The sequence below is a fragment of the Ascidiella aspersa genome, chromosome 1 (genome assembly GCF_963924565.1).
Source record: "Ascidiella aspersa chromosome 1, kaAscAspe10.2, whole genome shotgun sequence".
NCBI lineage: Eukaryota > Metazoa > Chordata > Ascidiacea > Phlebobranchia > Ascidiidae > Ascidiella > Ascidiella aspersa.
This window is the reverse complement of record NC_139447.1, coordinates 18,474,503-18,499,273: the sequence shown is the minus strand read 5'-3', so window position 1 is coordinate 18,499,273 and position 24,771 is coordinate 18,474,503. Positions and strand designations below refer to the sequence as shown.

General features: G+C 33.6%; 1 protein-coding gene across 2 annotated transcripts in view; it reads left to right on the top strand.

The window, feature by feature from the left end:
- Positions 1 to 338: 338 nt before the first annotated feature.
- LOC146168150 (cytohesin-1-like) overlaps positions 339 to 24,771 on the top strand; it is a 41,124-nt gene continuing 16,691 nt past the window's right edge. Inside the window, exons 1-8 of one of the 2 annotated variants that reach the window (XM_083390845.1) lie at positions 339 to 524; positions 3,246 to 3,325; positions 16,453 to 16,517; positions 17,892 to 17,958; positions 18,517 to 18,635; positions 20,062 to 20,142; positions 20,208 to 20,320; positions 20,388 to 20,536. In XM_083390845.1, coding sequence (XP_083246971.1) covers positions 506 to 524; positions 3,246 to 3,325; positions 16,453 to 16,517; positions 17,892 to 17,958; positions 18,517 to 18,635; positions 20,062 to 20,142; positions 20,208 to 20,320; positions 20,388 to 20,536 — 693 coding nt within the window. In that variant the 5' untranslated portion in view covers positions 339 to 505. The remainder of the gene's footprint in view (positions 525 to 3,245; positions 3,326 to 16,452; positions 16,518 to 17,891; positions 17,959 to 18,516; positions 18,636 to 20,061; positions 20,143 to 20,207; positions 20,321 to 20,387; positions 20,537 to 24,771) is intronic. The other variant, XM_083390846.1, reaches the window with a different exon arrangement.

The following is a 24,771-nucleotide window of genomic DNA, read 5'->3' as shown; positions in this document are numbered from 1 at the left end:
GTTTTTTTTTTTGACAAGACTTTTCTTGTATTTTAATTTTCACATAACATAAATAAAACTAATCGACATTTTATGGGAAACAAAACTAATTTGAGCATCTTTAACGGCAGAGTTAACAATTCCACCATCTGGCTTTATATAAAAGCACAGATGGCGGCTGACCAACAAACCTTTCCAAATATATATTAGATAGTTCTTTGCATCACTCTAATTAAGGATTTTAAATTAATGACATAGTTTCATGGCTCCATTTTTGCCAAGTTAAAAAAATATTGACTTAAAGGAAGCCACATCAAACTTTGACTTAAATGCTTGTAGTAGCATTAAAAGAATAATCTTGTTCAGATCAGAGGCTTCAAAGAATTTAAGGATTTTAACATTTAATTTATGTTTTAACATTTATGTTTATATTTCTACAGCTTCTGATTTTAATGTAAGATATAAAATTGATTTTATATACTAAAATAAATCAAGATTACTTCTTTATCTTGTATTTCGAACAACAATGAGGATGGGTGATGATTGTAAGTATATTTTTATTAAAGGGCTTGGTCAAAAGGTGGATTTAAAAAATTTATTTATATATATACCTATGCAATTTCCCTGGTATACTTTTAGCCTGAGGAAAAATTTGTTAATCTAGCGACAAACCAAGCGATAATAATTTTATATACGAAAAAACAGCGCAAAAATACAGATGATAAATTAGGTTGGATCTATAGCAGACCTGGGCAACATAAGGTCCGCAGGCTGGATTCGGCCAACCAGGCAATTTACACGGTGGCTTATTTTTCTTAAAATACATAAGCTAAGCGAAAACAAGGACGAGTTTCTACATGTTTGGTTGGTTGTATCATAAACACTCTTTCCAGGGATGGATCTCAGTGGCGTAGCGTGGGGGGTGTCTAGGAGTCGTAATACCTCTCTTTGAAATCTCAGTAAACATTACAAAACTAAAACTAGATTGCTGCGATGTTACATCGGAAACTTTTCACCTGGCATGGAAAACTCGTCAGTGCTTACTGCTTATCGCCGCCACCGCCTAATCATCGCTAGTTATCGTTGTTTCATTTAGCAGCTTGTCTATCACCGACTAAGATAATTAAGCAGGCCTGATAACGAATATATATTTTATTGGTAAAACATACAGACTTCTCATCGACGTAGAGAAAACAGGCATGCAAGCCACAACAATGTGCGTATAAAAAAAAATTATTTATTCTTCTCGATTTTTTTTATGAACTCCTGTATAATACCATCCATGGAGTAGTTAATATCCCATTGTACGTTCATTAGCGTTAAGTCGTTCAAGCACTCTTCGCCATATGTGGCTCTATTGAACGTTTTTATTACCCTCAATCGTGAAAAGGAGCGCTCGGCCATCGCAGTTGTAACAGGGAGCGCTTTACAAGTGACGAAATCAAACTACAAATCACTAAATTTATTGTTAGGCATCAGTTTTGCCTAATTAGTTTATGAGCTACATAGGGACAAAAAGGTGTCCAAATTAGTTTTATTTTAGCTAAATATGACTGAAAAAATGCCCAAATTAGTTTTATCTGAGCTATGCATGCCAAAAAAGTTTCCAATTAAGTTAAACATCCATCTGATAAACAAACAAAGCCAAATAAATGACAGATTATAATAAAAAGTTGATAAAAACAGAAGTAGTTAACGCGAAATAATGCACACAAACTTACCAGACTAAAAAAACACTTTGCACACTGATTTATGGCTTTTGCACAGTTTTGTGGCACCCTGCGAACATAGTAAAAAATGACCAGGAACACTGTCTTAACTTGTTGGGCATCCTGCTATTACTGGTCAATATCTTGCTGCAAATAACACACTAAGGTTTCCAATAGCTTTCTTTTTCATCCACAGAACAACCAGCACCTATATACACAATATACTATGCTTCAATCAATGCCCTGATTGTAACACAACTATTTTTTGCACACCAAGTGGATCAGAACTAAGAAATGTGATTGTAAAATCGTAATCAACTAGAACAATTTTGTATTGTTTCGTTCAATGCATGGGTAGTAATATTATTGATGAATTAAAATTCAAGGAATAATTACCCGAAGCATTTTATTACTGCAGTTAAAGTTCAATGAAGAACTATTGGACGTCTATGAAAAATACAGAATCATACGACTCCGATGAAAGATTAAAACAACGCACCAGGTCTTCGCAACACACAGTTTGAGAACCTCTGCTTTAAGCACATTTTTAAACAAATAAATACGGCCGAGAAACTTTCCTTTGTTTATGAACATCTTAACCATAAAGTGCTTCATGCGTCATACGACGAAAAAAACCTTTGAAAATAAAAATTTGCTTATCTGTGACCAGTTTACGATGACACTTGCTTGAAATGGGCGAGGTTGCTCTGCTGGTCTTTTTAAGATCACGGCAAGAAAACTACTGCTTCAAATGTATTTAGCTGTAGTTTTAAGTTTTGATAATATTTGACCAAATTATTATTCTGTAACAACATCCTAATAACTAAAAGCACTACACCACACAACACCACACCAACATTAGATAAAATGCCACACTTAGTTAGAAAGGACAATTTAACCTATTGTAGAGCAATAAAACTACAATTAAAGAAGTACTACAATTTTCATCTGTGCTGTGGTATTGCAAAGTTAGGTTTACAAATGCTAGTGTTGCAATAGATTTGAGTCAAATAGTTTGCAATTGCAGGAAGAAAAGTATTTTATTTCAAACACATTGGTGATAAAATCTAAATTAAAAAAATTCTATTTTCTTATTTAATAAAACAAGCAGTAAAATATTCTTTTTGTCCACCACTCTTCAAATTAAAAAATGATAACACAATATTTGTGTGACAATCCCAGTTAGTTGTGTAGCCTTGATTAGACATTTGTGTTCAGGTGTTTTTGAGCCAAAATAAAATATAAATTTTCCAAAGTTGACCAAATTACATTTGATTTGCCAAGTTTTGTATTCTTTTTCTATTATTTATGGAAAATAAGATTTGATATCAGGTTTGTCAGCCATATGGCCTCTTCCTGATAAAAACGCATACTTTCTTGCCATTTGCTACATAAAGAGATATGTTATTATTTTGTACATAAAAGTGTTTGCTCTCTTTGTTTCACTTTTAATGATACAAGTGTACAAATTGCTTGGATATCCATCTTTGTAAAAAGTACTCTTTACTATAAATTACCAAAAGCTATAATATGGAATAACAAATGAAGTCTTTTCAGATGGTGCCTTGGATGATGATGATTACGAAATACTAAATGAAATTCTTCGAAAAAAAGAAACCTTACTGCAAGAAATACAGGTACTATAACATACTATTTTTTGGTCATTTCATATCAAATCAATACACCCATAATACATCAATTTGTTGAAAATAAGCATGAAAAAGTAGTTGTGATTGAAGTGGGATTTTTAAATTTTCAGCCTAATTGATGCAGAAATGTAGGAGTAATGACTGAGGAAAGTTTTGGCATAATTTCTACATGATGGCATATTTTTAACATTGTTTTGTTAATAACTTTTGACTAGTAAATGGCAAAAACTTCTATTAGATATCAAAAGAAAGAGTGAGAACGTATAGCATTGTACTGGTTTGGTTCAGGCTGGCAGAATCTTTCCAGCCTTCTGGTGACAAACATTTTTGGCCTATATTCTCTTGTTTTTTTGTCGCGCTCCTAAAGTTAAATGCTGGGTTTGCCCAAGGAATGTAACCTTGCCATGTTTAGGAGATAAACAAGGCTATTATTAACCAGTAAACTAGTTAACATAAAGTTGCCACGAAGGCGCAAAAAGTTTTGTGATTAACAAATACAGAAGGGGCATGCTAAAATACAACCAAGGGCCTGGGGGTGCACTTACCAGTTTTCTTACTCTATAACACTCTTATCCACATAGACGCGTTTTGCATGAACAGAAAATATGCTATTAATTTAGTGCCAGACGCAAAACGCTTCTAGTGTGAACCAACGTTTATATATATAATCTGTTTTTAAGAGAGCTTGTGTGCAAGCTCAAAACCAGATTGAAAAGCAAGAAAAAAAATTATTTGGAGAAATTTTTATTTATATTGCGTGAAATATTTTTAATCCAAAGGTTTACACAATGCTCGATTGCAATCCAGTACCTTTCGGCCAAACATCTTTTGGCGTGCAACATTCCATATTGTCTTTTGGCTGAATAGATTTCCTCATAACAGATTCGCGCTACAAATTTTTACATTTAGTAATTAAAATTGTCAAAAACCAGATGAGGTTATGGTTGTTGTATATTTGTCAGGGGATATATTTTCAGAGGGTAGACAAAAATTTCCCGCCTTTACTTATGGCTTAGATGTGATACAGGGGGGGGGAGGTTAATGTAATAGGGTCACGCATCGTAAGCTAATGCTAAATCAAGTGCATTTTTCGTCTCTTGTTTGTACAAGGGTCGGCCGTTAACGCAGGTAATTTCCTCTGTTTGGCCTTTTTTATTTGTTCAGGTTGGCTAGTTAGCAAGTGTGTATTCCACTATTAACAACGCTCAGTCAAACCTTTATAACCTTTATTTTTTTGCTAAAACGTCCAAGCTAGGCGCATTTAAAATTCTTTGCTGTTCGCTGTCTGCGCAAATGTTCGGTGCAATGGCATTTTTTTAACTGAAGCAGATTCTGTCAAAAGGTGATCTGTAATCACTTGATTATCACATGATTGACCGTCTTGTGTGCAGAAGTGGATGAAACAGCAACACTGATAAGACTTGCTTAACTTTTAAACAACCTAATTTTTAGGCCCAATGGCGAAAAGCCGTCATGTAAATAAGAACAATGAACATGGTATGAACAACAAAAAAAATCATTAACTTATGCTGCTGGTGTGCATACTGCTTCGCCTGACAACAGTAAGTTTCTTAAAAATTTAAAAACGTTATGACGTCTCCAGACTTTTTTATGTCCCTTAAACCATAATCCTGTTTGTCAGTGATTATCTAAAAAATATGGCAACCCCATAGTAAATAGTAGGGTGGAGTGAAAAAAATAAAAATCACTAATTTAAAAAAAGTCCCCTCTCAATAGTTGCCTTTGGTCCTAAAACTAAGTTTGAAAATGTTTTTGGGAAGTTGCCTCGAATACTCGGGTGACAACCCTGACGCAAAGGTCATGTAGGGGTCAAATCCCATAAAAATGCCATAACTCTTTAACCTGTGGTGCTAGAGAGTTAGTTTTGATGCCAAAAGAAGCAGAATGTGCACTTTCCTATCTGTCCTAAAAGAACTATTTGTCCTAATTTCAATAGATATATGGTTATTTTCATAAAATGTCATTTTTGGTTCAAATATGAATAAGACATAGGATTATGCACCGTTTTACATCACAATAATATAATCACAACACAACAAATCAGCATAATGAATATAAAATATCTCTAACCAATGAAACACACACTTGAGAGGTTTTAGATGAAGCACCAGAACAAGATGGTAACAGCAAACAAATATAAAATTGGGTTTCATAATATTAAAATAGCGTAGACGTTCTGCCAGTTTTATGCAGGGAGAAAATGGCATCAGCATGAGGACCTAAGATTGGAATTGATTTTTAATATTGTATCCAGGGCTGGGGAGCCACCGTAAAATAGCATTAGCTCCCGCCCCAGCTCCGGAGCCATCAGGCAATTATTAAATGGCTCCGGCTCCAGCTCCGGAGTAGTAAAACTCATATCCTTTGGCTCCAGCTCCGGCTCCAGCTCCGGTGCCACCAGTCACTTATTCAATGACAAGTTTTAAAAATTGCTTTTGGCTAACTAACGTTGGAGATGGAACAAAATATAATTTCTTAACTTTAGCACCACAAATTGAAAAATGGCTCCAGCTCCACAAAAATAATAAAAAGGGCTCCGGGTCCAGCTCCAGCTCCACAAAAATAATAAAAATGGCTCTGGCTCTGGCTCTAGCTCCAGAGAAAATGCTTAGCTCCGGGCTCCAGCTCCGGCTCCCCAGCCCTGATTGTATCGCTTCATCAGTTTTCGTGACCGAATCTTTAGCCTGGTTAGGCCGTCACTTCTGTCGAAGCCAGCTATTGCTGATTAAGATTCGGTTACAAGCTTCAAAACTTTTTCATGCTAAATCTTACTACAAACTTGTGGATTTAAATTCTGACCAAACCAATGAACCACCAGCAATTCGACACCTGACCAAAGACGTTGAAAAAATCAGAGAAGAAAGGCTCATTATGTGCCACCCATGCCACAATCAAGCTGTGGAGCGCCACATAAAGCTTGTTACCGAAGCTTCATCAGCAGTAGCTGGCTTCGACAGACGTGACGGCCTGACCAGGCTAAAGATTTGTTCACGAAAACTGATGAAGCGATAAAATACCAAAAATCAGTTCCAATCTTAGGTCCTCATGCTGATGCTTCCCTGCATAAAACTGGCAGAACGTCTACGCCGGTCATGTTCAAATGGCGGATCGCGATCCGGTTCCGGATCTTTTCAGCGTTTTGTGCGGATCTTCTAATGTAGCCTTAAAAAACAAACTTTACACAGTGTTTTTATGTGAACCAATTGTCAGTGTTAATGAATTTTGCAAAAAAATCAAGCATAGAAAGAAACTCCCAAATGCTAATCTTTGTAAGCGTTTGAGGATATCAGTCAGCAACAGAAAATCGAAATTCGATGCTATTGTAAGACATAAAATGTCTGAAACATGGGTTGGCAACCTACGACTATCGGGCCGGATGTGCCCCGCCAATTGAATTCATTCGACCCGCCGCCTCTTTGACAAACTAGATACGAGTCCATTTCAAATACTTTTGACTATTTTAACTACGTAAGTGCGAAAAAATTTCCAGCTTCGCGCGAATCATCTCTCTACGAGTCTACGCCCGGCTTGTTTTCGTTTTGATGCGGTCTTTTGAACTAGATCAGCGCTTCGTTACCGTTAATGGAAAACTTATTCAAAAATATTGGACATATGTATTTTTTAACATTTTGTATTTCTGGCAATGCAATAAAAACTTGAAAGAAATTTAAAAGAAATGCAGGTATACCTAAAAAAAATCGCGCTCCCTTCGCTCGCCCTGACTTACAAAGGTTAACAAACACTAAACGAGATTAAGTATTAAAGTTATCGCGTTTATATAAATAAAGCACCATAAAAATTAAAGCGTGTCCAATATGTTTACTATTCCTATTTGGTGGATCATCATGTTGTCAGGTTTGGCTGTGTTGGATCATGGCAGAAATCTTTTGAACACCCCTGGTCTACACTATTTTAATATTATGAAACCCAATTTTATATTTGTTTGCTGTTACCATCCTGTTCTGGTGCTTCATCTAAAACCTCTCAAATGTGTGTTTCATTGGTTAGAGATATTTTATATTCATTATGCTGATTTATTGTGTTGTGATTATGTTATTGTGATGTAAAACGGTGCATAATCCCATGTCTTATTTATATTTGAACCAAAAATGACATTTTATGAAAATAACCATATATCTAATAAAATTAGGACCAATAGTTCTTTTAGGACAGATAGGAAAGTGCACATTCTGCTTCTTTTGGCATCAAAACTAACTCTCTAGCACCACCGGTTAAAGAGTTATGGCATTTTTATGGGATTTGACCCCTGCATGACCTTTGCGTCAGGGTTGTCACCTGAGTATTCGAGGCAACTTCCCAAAAATATTTTTAAACTTAGTTTTGGGACCAAAGGCAACTATTGAGAGGGGACTTTTTTTGAATTAGTGATTTTTATTTTTTTCACTCCACCCTAGTAAATAGTTTTCCATGACAGATTTTGTTTTGGTTACATGTGTTTATGCAGGAGTACACTGTTTCTTACCGTATTTCGTGTTTGTTTATTCAGACATAAAATTAGATCACGCACATAATTTCAAGGTGACGTTATGCATTTCAAAGAACTGGTTATACATATTAAACAGTTTTCATAATTCCATATAGCATCCAATGATCAGGGAGATGTTTTACTTTTGTCTGTATTTGTTTGGCATACTGGCTTTTGTCGTTTTAAAGAAGAACACACTGCTTTGACGTAACCAGTACGCTTTAATGGCAGTACTTCACACTTACAATTGATCTTTTCCAGTATTTGACTTTTGACGTAAATTATGCTAAGCTTTTACGTTAAATGAATACTGTTAGTAGGGATTGTAATGTTTCTTTGAAGAGTTTATTTTGGGTAAAGGGAAAGCTTTGCTTTTTGGTTATGTTTACAGAACATTTAGTACATGCTCTAATTGTGTAATTAATTTTTTCAGTTGAAATTTAAAATTTTAATTTTTCCTAATCCTTGCGAATAATTTTGTTTGTCATGGTGGTGTTGCAATAAAACGTTGTTGCGCAATCGCAAGCCTGCAAACGCTTCAGGTTCCCTTCTTCGTAGCCTAATTACTTTTGTTTAGTATGTTTCACTATTCTTTTTAACATCTGTTCATTCCCCTGTCTGCATTAAAGGGTCACAAGAATCACATCTCTGCTGTTTGTACGCGACAATAAACTGAAATCAGATTACGTCGTTCAGTGTCTGTTTTTCTGGCCGCCATGCACGGCCAGGACATCAGTTTCACAATAATGCAGCTAACCAAAGAACATTTTAGCTTGCAACAGAGCAGTAGAAACTCCCCAGACTTCAGCTGTGATTTTGAGGTCGAATGGTTGTGCACCTGATTGTGACATAACGGATGAACGACGCTTATTAGTTGTATTTTTACTTCAAAAACTCCCACGACTGCAACTGTGTGAAGCAGTTGTCGCACATCTGCGACAGGGCATATCATGCTGATATTATTTTTACTTCAACAAAAACTAAAAAAAAAACATTTTCCATATTGCCCTAATTAAACAGTTAAACCAGAATAGGCAAGTTCATTACAGAGGGCCTAAAGTTGTACCAGGTCAAGTTGTTTAGCTTGTAGTTAAATTGGTAAATTTTGGTTAATTTTTGAGCAAAACTAACTTAGGTTGTATGTAAAAAGTTGTGTTTTGTCCTTATTTAACTTTGATTTGTTGCCGAGCTAGAGAATAAATTTCTTTTTACCGGTACAGATATGTCATCAGGCCTAAAGTTTTGTTTTTTTTGTTTGGAGAAAAGATAAATGTCAGGTTATATTCACCCGATCCGTTAGAAATTAGTGCATTTCTAAGCAAAAAGGTCTACGACAATTAGTGCATCCAAAGGATCAAAAAGTCCGACTTTTAGACTTGGAGTTCTCATTCAATGCACTAATTTGACTTAACAATGTGCTTAAAAAGATTAAGTTTAATAATACTTGACCCACCTAAACCCAAACGCAAACCAGCACCCGAACCCAAATAATGTGCGTTGAATTAATAATTACATAAACGCTTTAAGGCCCCAATATCTCATTTTGTGACGTAACAATCCTATATACCATAGACAAGAAATTATCTTCTGCCCATCGTAAGTTTTTTTTTATATCCACCTTTAAAATAATTACTACATTAACGCACATTATTTGGGTTAAGGTTCGGGTTAGCGTTTGGGTTAGGGTGGGTCAAGTGGTATTAATGCCATCTAACACTTTTTGTAAATTTTCAGCGAATATGTTCAACTTATCTACGCCGGGAGTTTACCTAAAGGTCCAAATTAGTGCATTGCCACGACCTCAAGGTCTAAAAGTCTAGACTTTTCTGCCATTGGATGCTCTAATTGTCGTGGACTTTTTTGCTTAGAAATGCACTAATTTCTAACAGATTGGGTGTTATATTTATATAAAAATTAACTATATCGCATTAGGAGTACAATGGCTAGACATTACAGTGATTCTGAATTGCTGGCTGCTATGGAATGTGTCAGTAACATATCATCGTCAGACGAATCCGAGTTGTTGAGTGATTCAGATGCTGAATATTCACCAGACGAAACTGAAGAAAGTGAGGATTTCTTAGATTATCAGAAGGAGCTTCATCCAGTCGCAGACCTAAAAGTAGGCCCCTTACATATGAATAAGACATGGAAATTAAAAACGATTGAATTGATTATCAACAAATAACACAATCCACTATTATCAACGTCGTGTGGTCTAATGTGATAAAAAATTTCTGCCATGCATGATTCCTTCTAAGCTAGAGAGTCATCCATTCACCCCGACCTTACTAGGAATTGCACTACAATTGACATATTTTTAAAGCTGTTTCCGAAGAGTTTGTTTATCCAGATAGCACATTACACCAACGAAAGGCTCAAAATCTTTGCACAAAGTAAAAAGAAAAAAATTCCTCCAACAAATTCCTTTGAAATCATGCAGTTATTTGGCTGCTTCTTTGTCATGAGTTACAACAAACTTCCATCTATAAATCGTTACTGGTCAGGACATCCTTCGCTGGGAAGTTCACTTTAAAAAAGCACATTTTCTAGAAATCGATTTAAATTAATTATGTCCAAGCTCTACATCAATAATGCAGAAAAATCTCAGCCAGCTCAAAAACTATACTATATTGAAGAAATAATTTCCTGTTTAAACTACACATTTCAAAAACACACACAGGATAGTCCCTTTCAAAGTATTGACAAGTCCATGACAAAGTTCAAAGGAAGATGCTCTTTCAAACAATATCTTCCACTGAAGCCAGTGAAAAGAGGAATAAAATTGTGGATGCGATGTGATCCGTAAACTGGATATACCTATGATATGAATGTTTATACAGGAAAAGAAACTGAACCAACTAGTGGCACACTTGGCGAAAGAGTGGTCACTAAACTCGCATCCACAATAAAAGAAAAATATGTTAACCTGGCATTCGATAGGTTTTTTACATCTGTATTTCTCATGGACACCATACAGTTTTCTGTAGTGGGAACCTGCATGAAATCAAGAAAACACCTACCTGCATATGCAAATAAAGTCAAACGGGATGAATCCGACTTTAAGTAATTTAAATGGAACTCTAGCAGCATGATGGCTAGACACAAAGGAAGTAATGTTGCTGAGTAACTGTCATACGGACACTGTAGTGGATGTGCTGAAAAAACAGAGAGATGGATCTACAAAAATTGTTAAGTGTCCCGAAGCAGTTCACTTTTATAGAAAGGTCATGGGAGGTGTTGATCGTGCTGACCAAATGGCAGGCATTCATGATCTTGATTAAATATCCACAAAATGATGGAAAAAGGTCCTTTATCGATTGTTAATGTTTGCTGCTGTGAACTCATAAGTTATTCACAATGACTTACAACGAAATGGTAAAAGACCATTTTTGGATTTCCTTGTTGAGTTATCAGGGTTGCTGATACAAAAAGGGCAAAGGGATACTGCAGTAAGACGTCACCAAGGTTCTGGACAGCGATCAAAGCGTGTCCGCATGATGGATAATGTTGGAACTCATCTTCCTGAAGAGGGAAAAGCTAGCCGACGATGCAAAGGATGTACCCAAATTGGAACGATGTGTTCCGAATGCAATGTTTCAAACACATGTATTTTCGGCTGATTAACGTCCCCCCCCCCCATAGGACCCCTATTTTTTATTGTTCGAGTTTCGTTTAAACTTGTGTTAAAACTGTTCGTTTAAATAAAAAATAATATCATAGGAATGTAGGAGTACTTGCCTAATTAAAGTAAAACTATAAACACACATCAATTCTATGATCTAAATTAAGTACTTTTGAAAATAATAAACAATCCATGCCTACCTAACTTTTTGCGAATTGACAAACAATGTGGAATTGTACTTCCGTAACTTTTATCCTCGGAATGACACAACAAAATTCATTCCTGGTAATTGTGATGTCTGTTGTTACATATTCGTCATTTTAAAAGTATATGTGAATATATATGTGTAGAAACAACTACCAGTTCTTTTTGTTGTAAAATGGATCTTTAAAAAAAGTATTTTGGCTTATTCTTTGGCTGCCAAATTGCTAGCATTCTGCCATACTAGTGGTTTTAAATATTGCTTTAAACCAGAAAAAATATTATAGAGTCAAACCTTGTCAAATCAACACAAAAAAGTTTCTTTTTTGTATTGACCTCTTCAAAAAAAATTGGAAATATAATGTAAATGACCTTTATTTGAAGGTGTGTACCAAATTTTATTCTAGTCTGTTGTGTATTTGCAAAGTTATTTAGGTTTTAAAAATGTTTACATATTTTTACATGAGGGTGCTGTTTCTGCATAAAAACAGCCATATCTTTGGATACACAAAAGCTGGATTAACATGTATTGTATCCTTAGAAAGGCGATTTGTCCCTCAAAGGCCTAAATATTATCTTTTAAGCATAAGTATCTAACATAAGGCCTACGACCTACGAGGTAAACATCAAACAAACTGTTACCTTCAAAATGGGCACTTTTAAAAGAAATTTTACGATTTTTTTAGGGTAAAGAGGTATATTTTTGTTAACTGACAGAAAAATTAATATGGTCTTCTTTGCGTTATTGAATTATAGATATTTATCTATAACATATACATTGTCACTTTCTGAGCCATTTTTTCAGTGGACCTAAATAAAATGCAAGTACGAAACAAAATTTCATTCCACATTTCTGTAGTCAATTTTGTTTTTTGCTTTACATATTCAAGACATGTGATGCATTTTGTTGTCATTTGCTGGTCAACTGATAAATTCTTCTGCTTGGTTTGTTGGATAATAAAAAGATCTGGAAGGTCTGTCTGGATGTATAAAAGTAACCATCACTTTATCTGATTCTTTTAATCAGTTCAAAATTCAGGAAAGCCAACATTGTTTGTTGCATTTGCAAGTAACAGACCCCTTAGCTCATCCCAGTGTAATAGTTGTTTGTAAGAAATGTCACAAACCAGGACCTTTTGTTAATCTAAAGATGCAGAAAAGTCAGACACCTTGGTTTAAGTCTGGCAACATTTTTCTGGGATAAAGCAATGATACTTTTGGGTTCCACGAATTTTAATGGCCAATTAAAATGTCTTAAGCAATGTATATTCTTCTTCGACTTCCTTTTCCAATACAAATGAAAAGTGAATATATATTGCTAATATTTGATGTGGCCCAATAATGCAGCTCCCTTGGGGTTTGTATACAATGTTTTCCAATTTTTTGCAGACTTGCCCGAGCATCCAATCTTTTTATATTTCCACCCAACCCGTCACATAATCTTTGCATATTAAATTAAAGTCAAAGTTTTTTCTGTTTTTATATTGTCCAGCAGTACCATCTGTAAAGTTCACTACTTTTTTAACAATGTTAATTTTATTTTAATAAACTCTAAGCAATACTGGTTGAAGAACTCTGTGATTCACTTTCTGCTATAAGAGAAATTTCTCATTTTTGATGTATGGCGACATACAGGTTTGTAAGATTTTCTGTGAGTCCACACCTTTTTCTTATAATTTTAAGCTCCTCAGCTATCAAGAAATTTGCTCTTTACTAGAAGTTGCAAAATCACAATCTTCATTTAACAATAATCCAATATCACCGTTTATTTTGCAGATTACTAAAAAATAGAATATAGTTAGGCCTTACAACTCTGCAAGCCATTATAAATTATTATTTCACTAGTTTGCTGTTGAACTACCTGTCAGCACAGCTTATAAATGATACCTTCTTTATTCATTATTAACAAAGACTCTGAGCTCTAAAAAAAGTACTTTAGGCCGTGACAAAAAAGTTTCTGACCACTGCTTTAGATCCATGATGAAAGCAGGGCAGGCTAGAAAAACAACTGTCCCGCAGTGAGGTTTGAACTCAGCACATCGGCCCTACTGGGATTGTCGCTCTACTTTTTGTGAATCCGTTATTTCGCGAACCGCAATACAAGGCAAAATATAACACAAAAAAACTGACAGCATCAATTGGACGGATGCGATTGCTTCTTTCTGCATAAATCATCAATTCTTGGAGTTATTCGTGAAAGGAAAACTCATAGTCCACGGAAAATCTGGACCTCTATAATTCCTAATGGCGATAAGAATATAATATTACGTCATAGACGAAGAATACAAGAATTATTCATCAACAACTTTTTGACTACAACGAAGGCGCAACAAGTAAAAAAGCTTTTGAAATCATAAGGTTGTGAATAATTGCGGCAACTATCTTTGAAAGGGTACGTACTGACGTACTGTACAACATATATGTGTGACTTTTTAATTTCTTGTCATATCGCCACGGACCAACTCTGCAATCGTCGCGGACCACAGTTTGGGAAACCCTGATCTACAGTACCATATCACTATTCAATGAAAGATGCACACATATGTATATGTGTGTTAACAACTGTGATCTAGCCTTTCTGAAGCTGCTTTTTGACCAACGATTATGACTAATAAAAAGAGTTAGCTTCACCAGGCATCATATCAATAGAATCTTCTGGTGTAAACGAAGTATAAACCGACAACAATTTAACTATAAAAAAAACACATACGCAATACGCAGTTGTTCAAACAAAGTTCCCAATGAATCTCATAAACAGCCCCTTGACGTTTTTCTGGTTTAACTAGATCTTTAGGTGAAGGTAAAATGTTTCCAATTTTCCTGGCCAGTTTGAAAGTTGTACAAATGTCGTGGCTTTTCAAAATACGTTTTAGTTTTTCTCCCAGACCTGGAATGTAAGGCATAATGACCAGACCTTTAGGTTCTGGCTTAGCTGTTAAATAGTTAGATTTGTTTTGGGGTTTGAACGACCAGTCGGGGTATCTGTTTATTCTCATGGCCTTTTTAACATGTCTAATTTCGTTGACTTTGTCCTTATGGTTACTGCAAAGTTTTGAAGCTCGTGTAGCAGGGTGTTCACAACGAAGTGTTTGTGCTGTAAAGGGTGGTCCGATCTAAAATTCAAGTAGCGATCTGAATGCGTTACTTTTCTAAACACCTTGGAAGATAGTTTACCTGACCTGTTACGAGTGATTAATGAGTCCAGTTTCCAATGTGACAACTTTCTAACTCCTGAAATGCAAACGATTCGCTGATAGCAAGTAGTAAAGCATAATGGATGCTTTATGATGTCACAAGAGACATCATAAAAAACACTATATTATTGAATAATGGAGCATAACTAAAGACTATAATGATGACAGATATAATGTTTAAAACATAGTCTAATGTTTAAAAACATTCGCTAAAGCGTAATGTTTAAAAAGCTTAAGACTATATATTATCGCGGACCGTTTAAAACTGCGGTACGGACCCCAGTTGGTCCGCGGACCCTAGTTTGGGAACCGCTGCTTTAGAGGTTATCCATAACAAAATTCCTTGTTGAATTACCAAACCTGTGTTGTTTTTGAGCTCTTGGCTCGTTTTTCGTCCAGTTGAAGGTTGGGTTCGATTGTTTTATGGAATTTTAGCCTGAAATGATTTTTCCTCTTTTTTTTCAACCAGATTAGCTTCACCGGGGCAATCTTCCCTCCTTCAATTGAGGCTAATATTTGTTGAATAGGTACCTTGGCGGTTGCTACAGCAAAATTTATGCCAAGAGAGAGGACGTTCTGCAGCCTTACTGAATCTGACTATTAATGATGCAAGCAGTGCAGGGTTGAACTCACAACCTCCGGCCATATCAGGACCGTTGCTCTACCAACTGAGCTACACAGGTTGGCAGATGGTTGTTTCTTGAACGCTCCTCTCTGAGCCTATGTAGCTCAGTTGGTAGAGCGACGGTCCCGGCTTGACCGGAGGTTGTGAGTTCAAACCCCACTGCAGGCTAGTTATTTTTCTAGCCTGCCCTGCTTGCATCATTGAACGACAGATTCGGTAGGTCTGGAATGGCTTTCGGTGTAGAAAATTTTTAACATATTTTTTGTACAGAATATTTTGTGTATTGTGCCTTCTTTTAAGTCAAACATATTTTAAGACTATTCTCCCCTAGCTGTTTTTGAATATTTTATTTGAAATACCATTAATTTTAATTTTATGTAAATTTAAATAGTTTTTGCATTTTGTAAATCTTCTTGGCATTTCCAGTTTGGTTCGCTTTCTAGCTCTTTTGTTGTATTCATAGCACCATTAGAACAACATATTTTTTTTTAAATATAAAAGTTTGCAAAGTTTAACTAGCACTCCTCAATTAAAATAAATTTGAGAATTTTTTATTTTTTGTCCAGTCATTGGAACTTTTATGAATTTATGACCATTTCTATATACTGGTTCCATTTTATATTTCTTTCTTAATGAATGTGACATACATCAGTGGTTCTCAAAATTATTTGTGAAACCTTTAGAAAAACTTGCAAAGTACACAACGCTAAAAAATTCACTAATTTTTTTTTGGGAGTGTTTTGTGTCAGAAAATTATGGTCAATTGCTGCAGTTTTGTAGCGATAAGTTCAAATGCACATATGTCAGTTGATAATAATATCTTCAAGCATTCTATTACTTCAGTTGAGTTTATACATAAAAAAAATTCATAGTGACATGCCCATGGACAATTGAAATGATGAACAGTTTGAGAATGTCTGGCATACATCAAGACTTATGTGCTCAAAATTTTTTTTTTTTCAGAGACTTAAGGATGAAATAAAAGATGTTGATAATGATATTGAACAGATGGAGGAAACTGATGAAAGGTATTCGACTATATATGCAAGTTATTTTTGCTAGTATGGCTAGTTGTACCCCTACGACTATTTATATGTTTTCGCACCCACCATTTTCCTTATTCCAAGTCTACATCATTAAAAATGAAGGTAACCTTTGATTTGGCTAAACATTTGTGTTCAAACCTTTTTCTATTTTTATTCTTTGTCATATATTTAAACACATATAATCCTTACCACTTAGTAACATAAAAAAACTTGTCAGTCTAGCAGGGTATTTTTTGTAAGGCAATGTTTTACAGGCATGTTTTACCCCTGTTGATGAAGCATAAATTATAGTCAAGTATTCTTGTTGCATATAAAAAGAAAAAAAAACAACACAGTGTTGAACTTACTAAATCAGGATCCAAGTTTATCGATACATGAACTGTTTACTGATGAATAGTCTTAATGTTTTTATAAAAATAAAAAAAAATTAAGTTGGATACCAAAGAATTAAATCAGTTTGAATTTGACTTACATGTAAAACAATAATAAGCTGAAACACTTTAGAAAGTAAGGATCTCCCGCAGACAATAAAATGTAAAAGAAAGATTTTGTCTTCGTATCCAAAGATTTTAAGACTGTTTATTTATTAAAACAGATAAAACATAAAATCATTTCTTAAAATCTTACAGAAATCATTCGAATTAAGAAACTGATGTTGCCTTATAGGCGTAATGTATATATTTCTGTAAGATTTTAAGAAATGATTTTATGTTTTATCTGTTTTAATAAATAAACAGTCTTAAGATCTAAAATAATAATATTCATAAAAAAAATATTTATCATAAAAGTTTGCCCCTTGTCATACTGATAAATTCGTTTTACCAGTCTTCAGTAAAGCAGATTATACAATTTAACCTACATATCGTCATTTTTTAATCCCTTTTGGTAAAGGTAGATATAATATGTGCCAGTCCTAAGCCGTCTATGCACTATTTTATTTTGACTAAACTTTGTTTGAGCATTACTTGTCATTTCGGTTGAACATATACTGTCATTCCTTTGTTTTTTTTATTTATTTTACAATTTTTAACAAAATTTGTTTTTTTTCAAAAATTTAAAAAGAAATATTGATTTATGTCACGATAACAGATGTTCAATCAACTTGGTGTTGAGTCTTAGTATGTGGAACACACTTTAAATTGCACTACAGACTTTGGCATGTGTAATTTAAGCCATTCAGGGGAGTCTACCAGGCAATTGCCTTAATAGGAAGTTTCTAATTTCGTTTTTTAGAGAAAAAATAATAAAATATAGTTTTTGTTTTCAAGTGACTTTTGCAAGGCATGCAAAACACAAATATGTTAGGATTATCTTGTTTAAATTTACTTAAATAAACTAATAAAATATTTATTATAGTCGAGCAACTTCACAAGCAAAACAGAATATCATTGGAAGAAAAAAGTTCAATGGAGATGCTAAGAAGGTAATAATGACAACTAGTGTTATATTTGTGTTTGTTTGTAAAAAAAAACTAATCAATTCATACACATGTAGTTATAGTGGAATTTTAGAAAATAGTGAATATGTCCACCTTGATTATTGTAAATCCTTAAGCAAGGTTTACAACAGCATGCATAATAGAAAACAGCATCTGGTTAAAAGTGGTGAACAAGTTTACTTCAGTGGTTTTTATTCAGGGAAGCCAATAAAATATACAGGAATTATTGTCAAAAAAGTTTGTTAATGTTTGTTTTACGTTACATGCCTGTTTTCTACATTGTTGTTTTAGATTACTTATTGTCACATGAGCTTTATGCAAACAAATTGTACCATAAAAAGTTTTGTCAAAGTTTGATATTTGAACCTTTGAAACATTGACAATACGTATCCATGGTTCAGTATATGTAATTCAAATTGAACTTAGTGGATAACAGGTTGTTTTCAAAATGACATTCAAAGGTGTTTATTTAGTATTGTCAAAAGCATTGGAATATTTAAATGTTAGTTCTAATAAATTATTGTAAATTATTTTTGTTTTTAGGGTATAAACTTTTTAATCGAAGTTGGTATTCTACAAAACAATCCCCGTAATGTTGCAGAATTCTTATTTAAAGGGGATGGTTTAAATAAGACTGCCATAGGAGATTACCTTGGGGATCGGTAAGTTTTAGTACTTAAGAAATTGTGGAATAAAATAATTTGGTAGTTTTATTAAGCAACAAAAAGCAATTTAATTTGTCATCGACAAAAAAATGTTAAAATGGTTTAATACAAAGCATGTAATATGTGATAACAGATCTTTGCGACTCTTGTGTCTGTAAAACTGGCATTTTTGCGTTGGTTAGCTTTATAACTATAGACCAGTGGTTCTTAAATTTGTGAGACACGCCTCCCTTTTACAATTTTAACCAAACTCGCGAGCCCACCTTGTTTCAAAATAAAAAACATAAGCATAACAGCAATTTATTTCCAGGTAAGTTGCCTCAATGTGAAGGATGTAACTATTTTTAACCTAGCCCAATGTTGTGTCTGGGCAAGCCTTATGTAGCGTATTATGATGTAACAAATTGAACTTCATTGCTGGCTTGTGATTTTTAGGTTAATAGCAGATTGTCGTTTTATTTACTGTACGAGAGTCACAGATAAAAAGGTGTATTTTGATGTTTGTTCCTGTAACTTAATTACCCAACTGGTCGATTGTAAGTCAAATATTTCATTCATTTGAAATCAAGCAAAAGTTGGCGATACCTGATCTGAATGGTCATTAGGGCGATTATTTTTTGACCTAAAAAATAAATAAAATTTACCTAAAAAATTAAAATTTTGACAAGTTTTGAACTAAAAATATATTGATTTAAACAACATAGTGTTGTTTGAAGTACCGCATTAATGTCCTGACGTCGTCAGCCTCAAAATTAATTAAAATGCTTAGTTGATATTTTTGTGATTTCAAAAAGCCAAACAACTATAAAAATGCCAAAACAAGATGCTGGTTATTTAGAAAAATGTTGTGTAAACAGTTAAAATACACTGTAAAATTAATTGCAGAAATTAACACAGACCTAGTTATCGTATTAAGAAATGGGATAATAGCAAAACACAAGCAAAAAAAGACAGCAAATACTGTTAGATACATTTGTCCAAATTAGAGATAAACAACTGTATAGTGCAAAAAAACGAAGTTTAGACTAATAAGCCTTTGCGATAAACTATGACATGGTGGTTAATTACATGCTCGCATATTGCTCTGATGAAGATATAATACAGTTTAAAACTCAAAACTTTTTGTGATAAAATTTTAATTTAACGGCAATTATAATAAGCTGACTTTTTAATTTTGTAAACGATTTATGTGCATTTTTAATCGTTTTTTGACTTATAATTTAACATTTTTGACCTGATTAATTTAACAATTTTGACCTAATAATTTTAACAATTTTGACCTAACGTGTAAAAGTAAATTTTGACTTTTTTTGACAAGTCAAAAAATAGGCACCCTAATGATCATCAACATTTCTTAAAGTTTACCTTGTTTGTAAGATGTAGTTTAAATGTTTATAGCTACTAATTTAAAATATTATTTCAGGAATGAATTTAACTTGGAAGTACTTAATGAGTTTGTAAACCTACACGAATTCACTCAAAAAAGCTTAGATGTGTCTCTAAGGTAATATCCATTATTTAGTAATGTGTTTGCAGTGTGATTTTTTGTTAAACGATATAAATGTTTAGGCAATTTTTGTGGAGTTTTCGTCTTCCTGGAGAAGCTCAAAAAATTGACAGAATGATGGAAGCTTTTGCTGCAAGATATTGTTTATGCAACCCTGGTGTTTTCAATAATTCTGGTTTGCAGACATTCTGGTCTATAATTTTACAATATTTGTTTCATTTTCCAAAGTTTTTATTTTTTAGATACTTGTTATGTTTTGTCTTTTGCTATTATCATGTTAAATACAAGTTTGCACAATCCAAGTGTGAAAGAAAAACCTACACTAGATCGCTTTATTGCAATGAACAAAGGGATTAATGATGGACATGACTTACCAAGTTCTCTTCTAGCTGTAAGTTCAACTTTGATTTGTTGGTCTTGAATATTTTTCTAAATAAGCTTAAACCAGTGCTCCGCAACTTTTTTCACTTGCGGCACACCAACACAGGTAAACAAAATTGTCGGCACACCTACAAAATATATGACGATTGACAATAGAAAACAAAAGCATAATAGCAGGCTGCTCAGAGAATAATGTGCAATTTACGATTAACGCGCCAAAAACGTTTTACATTCTTTTATCTTCTGAATTTACGGTTTTATGGTCTTTTAAAATATCTTAAGACGGCCAAAAGGACTTCAGCCATAAGACCGAAATTAGAACAACATCAACGTTGAACTAAAACACAGTTCGGAATAAGTCCTGACCTGTCGAAATTAGACCTAAATTTCGGAATAAGCCCTATACAACCTTTTACCTAACCTCAAACCCTACCCCTAAATTAATCACTAACTCCTCAATCCCAACCCTAACTTAATATTTAGCCCCACTTACCCCAAACAGGAGAAACAATCCAAGCACTGGCTTAAACTGACCCCAAAACACAGTCACAAATTCACCAAATTAAACTAGTACTTTTTAAGTGTTTTTGAGAACTAGTTTTCAAACAATTCATTTATCTATTATTTTATCAGTGGTTGGTTATAATATTTATTCATATACCCTTTGTGTGTTGCCAAGTTAAATTAGTGTATTTGGTAAACAATTGATCAAAGCTGTTAAGGTGTGACCCCTCAATTACTTTTTCACTTTTTGTTTTACCATTTTGTGTGTTTGCATAGCCTGCAAAAGCAGTTCAACATTTAACCTAGAAGTAACGTTATGCATAGCGCTATATAAAGTTAGAACTTGAGTTTTTTTTGACAATATTAATGATGTTGTAAGTAATTATTATTTAAAGCACTTTTCTCACAATTTAGTACAACAGATATATTCAAGAAATAAAATTTGCTCTGCAGTATCTAATAGGCTAGGTGCTAATGCAAGAAGTGAGAATTAGAGAAACTTGTTAAAAGTGATAATAAAACAGAAAGACCAGAAAGTTTTACTTTTGTAAAATGTTTGACTAGAATTACAAACCAATTTAGTTAAATTTATAAACAACATACAGTAGTTATTGGTTTTTGTACACAGACTGTTTGTTTTAAATTGTGACTGAGTCTACAATAAAGTTTTATTATTATGACATTCAGTGTTAAACTGTCCACACAGATTATGCCATACTTTGCTGAATTCCTTTCAACCTTTAAAAATATAGACTTTTTTGTTCTTGCCAATCACCTATTTTTCTGTTAAATTCTCACAAAAAAACATTTAATCACATTATCAAGTCTTTCAAACATGTTTATGGGAATGGTATTTTGCAAAATATTTAGCATTGCTATCAATTATCTCGAACAAATTAGTCTTTTTTATAATAATATCAGAAACTGTTTTGAACCCCATTTTTTACTTAAACATAACTAAATTACCGTTTTCTCATCACATGCAGCATTAGTACAATTTTAGATATTATTACATTCCTTCAGTTAACGTCTAATTTTTTATCATATTATGCACAGATGCCCCAAGTTTTGCATATTAGCTGAATACAGTGTGCAAAGTGCCCAAACTATCTTAAAAGTGCATAAATGTACTAAAAAAACATTTTTAAGTGTCAATTTGTTTCTTCTACTGTTAAGGTCCTTTAATAACTCACAAAAACATTTATAAGCAAAAACATTTGTCTTTTCTTTGACATCATAAGAAGTATGGGAATTCACCTTCTGATTGATGAGAAGTTTCATAGACACGAAAAATAATTCCCAAATAAAATAATACAAATGACCGATAAAAGTAATTAGCTCAAAAAAAAATTTAGGCACTTTTTGCTTATTACTAACTAAAAAAATAAATCTGGTCACTTTTTTGTTCTTACTAAATTTGAAAATATTATATTGGCTACTTTTTTGTTCATACTTAGCTCGCAAAAGCTAATTAGGGCATTTTTTTAGTTTTAACCAAGCTTAAGAAAAGCTAATTTGGCACTTTTTTGTTTGTCTTTTGCTGGATTGAAAAGAATTTTAGAAAGTTTTACAGAAGTAAAAATTTGGTACTAAAGGTCTGATGTAAATAAATACCCTTGCAAAATAGTGATCATGCGGACAATATGAAAAAAAATAAATAAATGAAATAATAAGCCTATTTATATATTTGTTTGATTATTTATTTATTTTTGTAAAATGTATACACATGCCTCGAATTATGCGCATTTGCTCAAAAAAATGAACTTATTACAAACATTGCTTTAAAGTTATTATTTGATACTTCCAATGTTTGCTGCTTGATATTTTAGTTACGATATCGGTACCCAATCAAATTCAATAACAAATGCCTTCATTGCTCTTCACACCAAAGTATAATAAGATGTATACTGAAGGCTGGAGCACTGAACAGAACAGGTCTACCGGTATACGTAAATTGTGCATTTAAAAAAATGTAAATCCACATCCATTAGAAGTGAAGTGTTATATTTATTTTATATCCAGTCTGAGGGGGGCTTGGTACCCCCTGGATCTGCCGATGCAAATGCCATACTTGTCTATTTAACTGGAATTAGAACTATCACGATTGCTTAATTTTAAGTCAATTTAGGAGTACTTAAAGCGCTGCCAGTCAAGGTAAAACTGCAAACACACAAAAATTCTATAATCGAAATTGAGTACTTTTTAAAATAATAAACAATCTATCTGTCTAGCACTGCCATTTTACCCACTAAACAACATGCTTAGCACTTAAGTTACTTTTTCCAGAATGGCACAACAAAATCTATTTCCGCCAAATGTAGAGCAGAGTATTCCTTGCAATTCAGGCTTAAAAAATATATTTATTTGAATGTGTGTGAAAAAAACTAGTTTTTTAGTGATATAGATCTTCCAAAACAAACCTAAAAAAATATTTTTAAATAAACTATTATTTGCACCAATTTCTTCGATTTTCTGGCTGATTCTTGGCTGTCATAGCCGCAAGTTGCCAGCTTTCTGTCATACTTACCATCATGTGCAGACAACTGCAGTGCATGGACTGCACGCCACATATGAACTGTAGTCAAGTAATCACCTATTACATGCAATGGCTGAAAAATATTCTAAAGTTCATGTAAGTTCATACTATTTTCATCAGCTTTAACTTCTGCTAAATCTACCCTTTTCCTTATTTTCACCGATTTTATTGACCTTAACTTCGGCTGAAACACCTAACTCAAAGAGCTTTTTTTTCAATCTTAACTTCTGTTAAAATATTTGTTTCATTGTATTTTTCGATTGAACTTGCATTGTTTAAAGCATTCTATTTCTCAGTAAGGATTGCCAAAATTTGTTGTTTTTCAAATTCTTTCATAACAGTTATCAATAGGGGCGATTATTTTTGTTAATCCAGTTTAATCAGAATCAACAGAAGTCTTTATCTGTTATAATTTACATAAACTTATACCACGGTAACATGTGCAACTTAATTCGAATGAATTATAAAACAACAATGTTATATAAAACAAGTAAATATGATAATGATAATAATAAACATATTAGCATAGTAAGCAACTGTAACTTAAAAACGAACAAGCTGTAATACAAAGACTGAAGCTCCCTACTGCCTGAAGCACGGACAAACTAAGAAGCACATGAGAGAAAGGAAAACATAGAATACTTAAACAATTTAGAAACAAACTCATCATTGTTTTTTTATTTATTTAATTGTTTAATAGTTTTCCATTTTGCAAACCCATTGACAGACAAACTGCAGATGCCCCTTTCTTCGTAAGGCAATCAGCAAGTTGTTCTTTGGTATCTATCCATGATATCGAAGTGATTTGCTTTTGTGTGATCATTTCCCTTAATGAGCTGATGTCTATTCTTAAACGTTTGTCGTCAACGTTTTTTGTAGAATACACAGAAGAAAATAGAGAGTGATTGTCCGTAACACCTTCTATTGGCAAGCTTTCATGTGAATGATCTTTGTACAGGATTTCATTCCACAGTGAACTCAAAAAGATTGCTGCATCCAGTCCATCTGACATGGCTAAGGTTTCAGCAGCTAAAGTACTTCGAACAACTCTTCTGATCCTCTTTGACTTCCAGCTCAATAAATTACAAGATCCATTTTGGCCCACCAAAAACACAAGATAAGCGCCTTGGCTGCCACCATCCATTAGATTGGCAAACGCTGCATCTGTAAATACAACTAGCTTCAAGTTCTTAATATCTCCAAGA